General features: G+C 44.3%; 1 protein-coding gene across 1 annotated transcript; it reads right to left on the bottom strand.

Moving 5' to 3' along the window:
• Positions 1-7,132: 7,132 nt before the first annotated feature.
• CH25H (cholesterol 25-hydroxylase) lies at positions 7,133-8,655 on the bottom strand. The gene has a single exon (XM_086920118.1). The coding sequence runs from the start codon at positions 8,650-8,652 to the stop codon at positions 7,813-7,815; it is 840 nt and encodes a 279-aa protein (XP_086776244.1). The 5' UTR covers positions 8,653-8,655; the 3' UTR covers positions 7,133-7,812.
• Between the last annotated feature and the right edge of the window lie 3,420 nt (positions 8,656-12,075).

Genomic DNA, 12,075 nt, shown 5'->3' with positions numbered 1-12,075 from the left:
TAGCGCTTGGCAAGGGCAATTACTTCATAGCACTTTGCAGAGTCAGGTACTTCATAGTGCTTGGCAGAGTCAATTACTTCACAGCGCTTGACAAGGGCAATTACTTCATAGCGCTTGGCAAGGGCAATTACTTCATAGCGCTTCACAGAGTCAAGTACTTCACAGCGCTTGGCAGAGTCAATTACTTCACAGCGCTTCACAAGGGCAATTACTTCATAGCACTTCGCAGAGTCAAGTACTTCACAGCGCTTGGTAGAGTCAATTACTTCACAGCGCTTGACAGGGGCATACAAGTCAGCCCAACTGTAGGCAGGGAATGCGCAGGGCAGCACAGTCCAGTACCTGATCCCAGAAAGCAGTCTTCTTGCCGCTTGGTTGGCTCTGCGCCCTTGGTTGCTTGTTTCTTGTAGTTACTGAGGGGGGGGGGGGTGATGAGTTGAAGGCCTAAGGAGTTTCCTCAGTCACTTCAGATGGACCCTGGGGTTCCCTACCACTGGGCCAGATCAGGGGGCTAGCTTAGGACACCTCACCCAGCTTAAGAGGCAGCACCTAAATCCTGTCACTCCCAGTAGCATAGGTTCCTCACTAGGCCCTCCCGCCCCTCCCGCCTAAAACCCCTGCGTGGGTTCCCCAGGTCAGTGTTGCCCTAACTGACTAGAAGGTTTCCCTCCTTTTCCTCATATAGCGTCAGTTGGCAGTTGGCAGTGGCAGTTGGTGTCACCTCCCCTGTTCTGGAAGGTTCCAGGAGCTTCTAGGAGGTTCCACCATTCTGGCTATGGGCAGGCTGGCGGGCTGGAATGGCAACAATGTTTAAGGGTTCCAGCCAGCTCCTGGCTACTAGAGTGCGCCTATTCAGACCACGCTGCAGTAGCAGGGGTCAGTGGCAGCCATGTTGAGGGAAGTCAAGCACCTGCATCTAGCATGGGTTTTAATATAACCCAGGGCATTTTAACCTCACAGGGCCTATACAATTACAGTACAAGGGGGGACATCTGGAATTAGGGGGAGCAAAAAGCGAAACATTTCCGGGAAAAGGGCCAAGTCCAACACTCCCCCTATCAATTTGTTTCCCTCACGGCAGATGGCCGGAATACGCAGAATCAAGAAACTGTCGCTATGCTGACTGTTACTTCTGAAATTGACATGAGAGGCTGCCCTGTGGCCCTTCACTTAAGAATAAGATGCTGACAAAAAGTGGAACAGGTAATGAATGATGAGATGGCATGCAGTGGACAACACTGGCTGTCTGGCTCTGATGAAAGCAATTGCTGTTTGTTTGCTGTGCATGAAATGAATCCTATGTGTTCTGTTATTATTTAATCTTTTACACACTAAATGTAACTCAAGTCTACTCTGTTTTTACCTTGTTTTATGCAAATTGTACTTCTACTGCAGGGGCCACTATGTTGCATTTTTTAATATGGAAAATGTCCTTGGACTCACTGTGTGTAGACTGTGACTGCATGAACAACATTGAGTTTGCCAATACCATGATGATGATGATGAGTCTTGATGATCAAAGTTACATAATATCTTTACAGTCACTCACTGGGATGGATGGATCATCATCGCCGGTTTACGGAAGAACAATGGCCATTTTGTGAGTGGCAAACAGGTAAACAAGTCAACAAAAACCACAGCAGAACTACATTTCTGTCTAGTCGTGGTATGGAATGGTTGAGCCAGTGTAGTGTTATTATGCCAGAGTCCAGTCAGCAGTCCATGTAAAATTGCGGCTATGTGGCTTGCTGTGTAAAATTAGATCTGCTTTGTCTGTCTGTGTCAAAGAGGTATGCTACATGGAGGTTGATTCACTCAGTGGTGCCTGCCTTGACCGTCTGCATGGCCCTGGCCTGCTGTGTGCTAATTATTATCCTTGAAAAGGAGACTCAGAGTACGCACTTTAGAAAGATGCTTCCATATAATACTGACGCCTCTGAAAGTGAAAGTGTTATTTTTGCACTACACACCGTACCTTATATTTTTCCTCCAGGGTGTTTTAATATCCATTTAACAAAAAGAGTACTTTCTGAAACAAGGGCTAACTTTTTGCCAAATTTGGTGTAATTCCGTTCAGCAGTTCGAGCTGTAGCCTTGGCTAAAGTTTCATATGGGAAATTGTTTTTTTCACTTTTATTTTTCGAATTTCTCAGCAGCTACTGAATGGATTGACACCATTTTTAAAAAACGGTTGCTTTCTGAACCAAGCACTACCTTTTTGCCAAATTTGGTGTAATTCCGTTCAGCAGTTCGGGCTGTAGCTGTGTCTAAAGTTTCCTATGGGAATCAACGGGTCTGCCCAGACGTAGGTCCTTTACTCACTTTGCCACTGGATTCAAGCTAGCCTGACTGATGATGGCTGAATAGCCAGAAAACGGTCCCAGGATGCTTGTTTCCTGTCCAGGGAAGACTTGGCTTGGCAGTGCAGGCTGGACTTTTCCCATGAGGCACAGAGTCAGACTGATTGCCTATGGCCATGTCTGAAATGGGGTGGTGGAGTGAGCTAAATAATGATGATGGTTTAAACCCAGATCAGTTGACCGGGGGTGAGTGTTTGATTTGCTCAAACACTCCGTCCATCATCCCCTTTGCTATCGCTTCATTCGCCCTAAGTTGGCAGGGTATGCCCAGACGTGGGTCTCTTGCTCACGTTGCCACTGGATTCAAGCTAGCCTGGCTGATGACAGCTGAACAGCCAGAAACCGGTCCCAGGATGCTTGTTTCTGGTCATGGGAAGACATGGCTTGTCAGTTCGGGCTGAACTGTCCCATGGGGCACAGGGTCAGACTGATTTGCATATGGCCATGTCTGAACTGGGGTGGTGGAGTGAGCTAAATAATGATGATGGATTAAACCCATATCAGTCGACTGGGGTTTTAATGTTTGATTTGCGCAAGCGCTCCATCCATCATCCCCTTTGGTTTTTTTTTAGAGTAGAGCACAAATGAAGAATCCAACTAGGTTCTTAATAAAGCCCTCACTCACCAACCTGGTTGGTGACATGCTTCATCATCGGGCCCCACCAGGATAGGATGAATGCCACCCTGGTGTGCTTCAATGCCAGAATTACTGCAGAGCTGGTATTGTATGTTCAGTGATAAGTGAGAGTGACTTAAAAATGTCTTGATTGTCTCAAAAACAAATTGTCTTAATAGCCAATCAGACATGTATAAAAATAGAGTGTGGGATATAGATACTGAATAAATTGTTGAGCAATATCCACTAGTGTGTGGTCAACATGTTTCTGCCTATGTGTAATGATTAATAAGGCATTCGTCAGGACCAGGGAAAGGTATATCTCGGTGGTGTGGAAGCACTAAGGCCCATCCTAACCTTAGGTTATCAATGTGAAAAATATTAAAAACAATATTAGTTTAGTGAACCTCGTGTTGGGAGGAACAGAGTTTACAATGGGGTATAATCACTAATTACACCATGGGTATCAGGAGGGAGGTGGTAGCAAAATGGCACACCCCCTTCACTGCTAGGCACCCGCTCGGTACCTGCACAATCCCTCTTGTAACCTGCCATTCAGATTTTACTTTCTCCCCCCATGCATCAAGTGTGGGGAAGTGGGTCGACCCACTTAAGCCCCTGGATCTCTTGAACGAGTGACCACATTTTGTCTGATTACCGGTGCCCATATGCCTAACAATAGGTTCTCTTACCTACTAGGGACTCAATACTACACTTTGCCAATACTTTTTCTCTAATTCTCTATCCTATTTTATTGCTTTTAATGATACTTGTGTTCTTATCCTGTGCCTTCAGATCACAGAAATTCATAGTCAATAGAACGTTTTCTTTGTGTTTATAAGAATCATATTGTCTTGTGGGTTCTATACCTGTTCCAAATACACTTGCCTGCTGCAAAATACATGTACTGTTCTATTAAAATTCAAAGCAAAGTTTATTTTTTAAATTTAGAGTGTTAATTTCAAGCATGTAACAGACAGTAAAAGTGGCAGCATATTTTATTTCTATTTTTATTTCTGTGTCATGTGCTTGCAATAAAAATAATCATAGCATCAGCCTGAAAGCACCAGACATGTTGAATTTTCAATCCAAAGATCTGATACTGTATACTACCTCCAGACATTACACTGAACATGACCAAGCATGTCATAGAGAACACATTAACATGTTTCACAAACCACCACTGAGTTACCCCCCTCCCCCAACTGGCAGTCACAAACCCTTCAAAATTGCCTACATCAAGGACCCATTAGTTTAGTATATGGTTGGGGAAAATACAGCCACAGCCTGTCATCGATGTGCACACATTGGTCATCCCCACCCAGACCAAGCATTCCCAACCAATATCTTGACGGCCATCCTACACATATCTGTCACAAAGAACACCTCACACTAATCAAATTCTATGGACCATGTATAGAGGCAACTTCCAATGCTTTGGTTTCTTATAGGTTTGATTCACATACATCCCACCCATGAAGAAAGATCCCTTTAAGCAATAATTCATCTACCTCCTTACCAACAACGTCACACACACCCAGACCTGCACAAACAACCTTCTCCAAACCCCTTCAGTCATCCACAACCCACCGGATTGTCTACAGAAAACAGCACACGCCACCCTCATATTTTACAGACACAACAGCAGGTCACTCACTGTTTCAGCTTCTAGCTGTGTTAGGCTGAATTTTGAAAATTGGGTGGCACATATATCTAATTTGACAGAAATCGTGCAGCTTTGAACATTTAGGCTGCCCCATCTACAAAATATGTTCTGTTTGGATTTCTCTATTTGAACAGAAAGGTATACGTTTAAATATTATTTTAATGGTTGAGGGAGTAAGCTATTCAGTGCCCATTATTTCATCAGCAAATCAGAACGTATCGATATTCAAAGTTTAAGGAGGTAGCCACACCCACTCATATGAGTTCACACATCCACAGATATAACTACATCCAGGCATCCTACACACACCCATATGCCCAGCTATCCACCTGCAGTCATTTGTCCAGCCATCTTTGCATGCATCCTTATCTACCAGTTCACTCATCCACATTAATCTACCTATGATTGTCCATCCATCCATCCATACCCATCAATTTATCAACCACCCTCTACCATGCACATATGCAGGGGTGGATCTTCCGCTAAGGTGAAGGAGTGTGGCCCCACTACTTTATGAGCAGGAAAAATAAAATAATAGTTATTATCATTTAATTTTACTCTGGTTAAGGGCTGGGTTAGGGCGGGCAGGGCTGGAGGTACAGGGGGAGGAGTTGTATATGCACACTAAGTGCACATGACTGTTTGGCCAGCCGTCTGGGACTGGCCAAACAGTCATGCACACTTAGCATGTTCCTCACCAGGCTGCATTATACAGCCTGGTCGTAAACATGTCCAGGTCCCCAGTACCCATCTGTGTGCCGATTAACGGCGCTCGGACCACGCTGCATTACAGTGTTGTGATTTGCTTAGGGCAGCCAATCACATTGCTGCAATGCAACGCTATAATTGGCTATTGGGAGCCTGGGTGCTTCCTGGTTCCCAGACTCGCCGGAGAAGTGAGGAGAGACGCCTGCAGAAGAGGTAAGTGTGATTTTTTTTTTATTATGTCCCCCCAGCTCTCCTCTCCCCGCTCTCCACCCTCATTCCCTGACAGACGCTACTGCATATATGGATCCACCCATACCCTCATCTTGATCCGTCTACTCATACCCAGGTGTTCTTCTATATATTGACACGTGCATCGAGCTTGTAATGCAACCATACCCATCAACCACCATATGCACATATAGGCAATCATGTAATCCATGCATTCAGCATAAGAGCCATTAGTCAGTTATCTCTGCATGTTGCCATTTGTGTTTTGTCTCACTCCATTGAGAGAGAGAGTGTGTGTGTGTGCGCGCGTGTGTGTGTATGCGTGAGTGTGTGTGCGTGAGCATGCGCGTGTGTAAGACTGTGTGTGTGTGTGTGTCTGCGTGTGCGTGTGTGTGTGTGTGTGTGTGTGTGTGTGAGTGTGTGTACATATATATATATAATATATATATATATATATATATATATATATATATATATATATATATATATATATATATATATATATATATATATTCTGCTCCATGGTCTGCCAACTGCTTGCGCACTCCCTACCGCATGGGTACTCAAAAACATTTTCCCGGGGCCTCAAAGTTTGGATTTTGGTGTGACAGAGTGTCGCACTGATGCCAGTGGGGGGGTGTAAAGCCAGTGTAGGGGAAGCAAAGCATGTATATTTAGTGGCTGAACTCAATTGTGCAATCTGAAACCAGAAAACCTGTGATGAATCCCGGCTTCTCCACTTCACCAAATTGTGTGACCCTGGGCAATTGTTTTATTTAAATTTACCGACTTTTTCTTCATCATCAGCATTTAAATCATGCATCGTATATGTGATTAAATATTGTACTGTGTGAAGTGGTCCTCGGTCGGCATTTACTCTTTTGTACCTTAAAACGAGGAACAGGTGTTTGTTTTTCGGTACTATACACTTTACGACCAGAAACAAGCATGTGGTCTGCCGGTTATATCACACACTCAAACGGTGATGCAACGGGATGCAAACTTTCATCCATCTTGGAATCCTGCGGCCACCCACGTTAGTACTCTAATACCAAGTAACGACCAGCAAAAATGACAATACCCTTAAACCCTGCCCCGCCCTCGGCTAAATGTGGCGAGGGGCCAAATTCTCCCATACTTCACAGTTATTCATTGAGCTGAATAGGGCCACCTTTTGAATGATTGAGGCCCCTTGAAGGGTTCCCCCACACGCTTGCACTGCAGGGGCCTGCGTTGCACCCATGTAGTACCCCGTTTCAGTATTATAAGGAACAACACTCCGCTGTTCGACTCAGACACTAGCAACAACACTTACACCCTCATAGATGATCTCAGGAGACTCAATTACCAGTTCTTGTTATTCCAATATGTTCAGGTACTGCAGCTGTGGTTGCAGCAAGTTGAGCTTTTTATATAGTGCCTCGTATGAAATGAGTGCCTCAAGCTGCTAAGGTCTCATGAAAACCTCCACAGCTATATTGTTATTACCAGAAAACGTGTGGTTGTAGAGGAAAATGGAGAAACGCAAAATAAAAAAAATACCACAACAAAAAGTGTAAGTTAAATTATATAATTTTATGATCATAAATATGTTAAAAAATTATTTTATCAGTCAAATCCAGCTGATAATCGGGGGCAATTAATTCGTTTTTACATAATTATTCCACGATACAATAAATACAATAGCGCCTTTTTTCACAAACTCAGTGTGTGAAATACAGCAATAAATAAATTCAGCTTTACAAAAGCTAATATGTTAGATAGATGAACTTCGCAGCCTTGCCGTTGTGTTTTGAAGCACCCTGGTCCAAATAAACGGGTGTACACAATTAATAAAATCCCCTGGTGTGTGTACATTTCACGCTTTTTGTTAGTAAAGGAAGTCGAAGTTCAAATAGATAGAGCGACATTAAATATAATCGACATACATTGTTATAAATATCACCTTCATTTCTTAAAACGGAGTATCTTTTGGCATCTGAGACATACATGTGTTTTTTCGCAACTCAGATTCAGTTTATAGTTCATTGTCCATCATTTTCTGCTCCTTGCCTGGCAAAGCATGTCCACGGCCTGGCACGGGCTTCCCTTTGCCTGGCATGGCTCTTACTGTCTGGTACGGGTCGTGCATTGCCTGGCACGGGATGGCTGTTCACTGTCTGGTACAGGTTACTCATTCCCTGCCAGGGGCTCCTCATTGTCAGTCACAGGTGCCCATTCACTGAGGCCAAATGTCACTCCTTTGAGTCTAAATCAATGTATGTCCCCAGGAGCTTGTCCCAGTGGGTGAAATAAGGAGCGTAGTTGGACTTGAACTTCATGTGGTGGAGGTCATGGTGTGGCGGCCCCCCGCACAGCCCGAAGGGCACAAGTCTGTGAGTGGACCACGGAAGGTCATAGCCCGAGTGATCCTCCACTGACAGCCAGATGTTGACCACAAAAAAGGCCATTTCCGTCAGAGGGTGGCATTTCAGCAGCATGGGGCAGGCGCCTGCGAACACGCCCAGTGACAGCGTCTCCCAGGCGCTGGAGTAGTGCGTGCTGAGGGCGAAGGTGGCGGTGTGCGTGTGGTGCAGCTTGTGGAAGGTCTTGTAGAGCCAGGGCACTCGGTGGTGCAGCACGTGCCACAGAAAGTACTGGAAGTCGAAGAGCAGCAGGCAGGCCGCGAGGTCCAGCAGCAGCCTCAGCAGACCCGGGGCCTCCGAGGGCAGGCTCGCCGGCCTCCAGTACCAGTGGGCCACCGTCACCGGGAAGATGAAGACCACGTGGTTGTAGACTGTGTGCAGCACGCACGCCAGCAGCACGCCCGCGGTGGGACTCCTCTGCGGCTGCATCTTGTAGCGCCTCAAGGCCGGCACTTTGCTGGAGAGCAGATCCAGCGCTAGGAAAGGGACGCAGAACCCAATGTAGACCAGGAAGGAGAAAAGCACAGGGAAGAAGGGGGACCGAAGCCAGGCCTCCTCGCCCCGCACCAGGTCCCAGAGCGGCTGGAGCAGCAGGCTGGGACGCATCTCCTCGTGGTGCTCGAGGCGCAGGTGAGAGCCGCCGAGCGCCTGCTGCCAGCTGCAGTTCATCTTGGAATTAGTGAAGAGCGCCGCTGCGGCTCTATTATATTCATATCTCCCTCCCACATACATACCTCCCAAGCCCGGTGATGTAATGGAAGCAAAACAAGCCAGAGGGAGACGATTCACTTTCAGAAATAACTTCATTTTCACTTCCTCCTTGGCAGGCAGCGGTGGAGTCAGAGACGGGAAATTCCCCGCCCTGCCAGTCGCTCCCTCCTCTGGATTGCTAAAGCCAGGACTCGCAGCGCGCTGCCTGCATTGACCCATATTGTGTGCTAATGTATGTGACACCGTCCTGCCAAATATCATACACGTCCAGGCTCTTCACAGCATTTCACAGCCGAAGTTTTAGTTTCCGATTTACACGAACATAAAGCACGGCACATTTAAATCTTTGCAGGTCTATTAACAGATGAATATTTCCAGTTTGTATAACTGATCACCCCAACATAAGTGTAGCTCGTCCGCGACGTTAAGAATGATATGGGGGCAGAGAGCGAGTGAAAGGTGGAGAGAGAGCTGGAGAGAGGGAGAAAAAAAGCAAAAGAAAGAAAAAGAGAGAAAGCCAAAGTTAGGAGAGACAGGCAAAGCAGCTGTGGATCGCGAAAGAGAGGGATAGACATAGAAAGACCGAGAAAGCCTGGAAGAGACATGTAGCTAGAGACAGAGAAAGATAGGGAGTTGTGGGGAGAGATAGGGGCAGGTACGGGCAGCGCAGGAGAGGAAGAGAGGGAGAAAAACAGACATAAAAGCAAGAGACAGAGTTATAAAGAGACAGGAAGAGAGTAAAACAGTTAGAGACATATTGAGAGACTGACAAAGGGAGTGAAAGAGAAACTCAGGGAAGGATCTGTCTGTCTGTCTGTCTGTCTGTCTATCTATCTATCTATCTATCTATCTATCTATCTATCTATCTATCTATCTATCTATCTATCTATCTATCTATCTATCTATCTATCTATGGATTATTATTTTAGGTGGGTGGATGCCCACCATAAAGAATTATAACACTATCCCGTTACGGTGAACCTCAAAAGTTAATTCTCTGTCCCATGGTTGGAAGTGGTACTGGGAGTGATGGTGTGAGGGGATGATGTAGGTGCCATGCTGAGTGGGGTATCTATTTTATGTAACCATGTTACTGGGGTCACAACTTGGGGGAAGGCCTTCAGGTGTTGGGGTCACATAGACTGCACATCATACACCGAATACCTGGAAAATTGCAGTTTGTGGTAATGTTTATTTGTGTTACATGTTTGTTTACTATGATTGAGTAGTGTGAGTTAAGTTCCTAGACAGGGATGTATAAGAGCCTCATGTTAAGCGTGTTTGGCCAACCATCCACTTATGTTTAGAGCCATTAAAATAATACATATATTTTGCATAAGATATTAAAAAGTCTAGTTACAATGAGTTTCATTTTTGTTTTGCTGCCCCTTTACATGTGCAGTAGCCTACAGATTGGGCGTGGGAAGTAGGACAATTGTGGTACAGAAGTGTTTTATATGTGTGGGTAGGGTGAGGTATGTGACCGGTCAGGGAAACGGGGGATACTTGGACTAGATATGATTTGGGATAACAATCTACGTTTAGTAACATTGCCCATTTGCATTTTGCTTTAAATACGTTTTTACAACTAGTGCTCTCCCTCTATTATGTAGAGCACTGTGTAGAAGTACTCAACCAGTGCCAAACGTGCTTCAATGTCTTGTAGTAATAGGCACTTGCTGTTTGAGTCGGTTGTGTGGGGTTAGTGGTCAGGGTTTGCCTGTTCATCCTTTTTTCCCTCCGTCACAGGCGTGGAGTATTGACTTTCATATTTCTGTGGGTGAACACAACTGACCATAAATACAGGGGATGGTAAATTACGGTGGAGAACAGGAAAACATACAGATCAGATAGTTCGCCCACCTTCACGAAACTCCAAATCAGTGCCAAAGTCTAAAACTACAGTAACATTGAGACTTAAATCTAAGCAGGTATTTTAAACTTTTTGTGTGAACTGGGCCCATAATCCATATAGCTGCTTTTCAATTGTCAGTCAGTCAAAATACTTTATTCGGTTCATAACAAAAACCACACAAGTATACATAGGTCCAAAAAAAGGGAAAAGACATTCAAATTGCAATATGGTTAACTAACATCAACAGCACATCAACCAAGGAAAGAATATATGACAAAAGTTTAAAATACTGAGAATTAAGTGTCAGATTCATGTATAAATTTAAAAACATGCACAATTGATTCATTAATTAACAAGCTCTAAAAAAAAAAAAAAAAAAATATTATCTCAGACTAACTAATTTTTTCCTCAGTCAAATCAAATCAAATCAAAAAATCTTTATTCGATTGTAGAATTTACAATCATAAAAGTACAATTCTTAAGTACACATTTAAAAACATTACAAGCAATTCATTTCATATGGCAAATAATGACACAGTATACAGTACGAAGAAAAGGGTGGTACATCAGACACTGTGAGCATGAGCGGTATTTGGTTAAAAACATAAATAACTGTGTTCATTAAAAAAGCACCTAAAACATTCGCAGCGTAATTAACCATCCATACTTTTCCTAAAACAGATGGCTTTTTAAAAAAAGTTACAGACAAATAATGTACAATCACTATTCAGTAGTTGTAAATAGTAAAGTGCAGGTTTAATTTGTGCAAAACTCAATTTTTTAAGGCACGGTTTAAGATATAATTTCCGTGGGATGGAGTAATAGGGGCAGATAAAGAGAAAGTGTGCCAGGTCTTGAGGAGACTTTCCTTCGCAGCCACAAGCTGGCAACACTTCACCCCGTTGAGCCCCACTTGGTACTGCCAGTAGAAGATGATAAAGATCAAAACGGAACCTTATTAGCAGAAACCGTTCATAGCTAGTCATAGGCCATGTCAGGTAAGGTTCCAGTTGTGGACATGTTTTTAATAGTAAGTGTTTCCTTACACTGACCTTCTGTATCTCAACCTCTTCTCTGTCAGTACATCTTAACAATAGTATAGCGTTCTTAACAGAAATAACATCAGATTTTATAATTGAGTTGGGAGCATAAAACAGGTCCGGCCGACCAATTGCCGTTAAACAATCCTTTATGTACTTCACCCATGGTACTTTGAACCTCCCGTCTAGCTGTAAGGCTTCTTTCAATAGGGCATGTGTTAGTGGAATGTCAGTGTTAAGCCAGCAATTCAGCCAACACAAAACCGGATTTACTGCTATTCTGTCGCCTAAATAGGGGATCCCCAACTCCTCATGTACAGAGTAATTCCCAATACCCCTTGGCAGCCTCAGTGTCTTTTTCAGGAAGTTATTTTCTGTAACCTCTAGGTCTTTAATCTTGCAATAGCCCCAGAGCTCGCTCCCATAGCAGGCGACAGCAACACTTTTTGCCTGGTACAGTTTAAGCAATGCGGCCGTAGGGCAATT

This window comes from Lissotriton vulgaris, chromosome 5, assembly GCF_964263255.1.
Source record: "Lissotriton vulgaris chromosome 5, aLisVul1.2, whole genome shotgun sequence".
NCBI classification, from domain to species: domain Eukaryota; kingdom Metazoa; phylum Chordata; class Amphibia; order Caudata; family Salamandridae; genus Lissotriton; species Lissotriton vulgaris.
This window is presented reverse-complemented; position numbering and strand designations above follow the sequence as displayed.

Excerpts from the sequence above, each read along its gene's own strand:
- CH25H (XM_086920118.1), bottom strand. The coding sequence starts at position 8,652 with ATGAACTGCAGCTGGCAGCAGGCGCTCGGCGGCTCTCACCTGCGCCTC.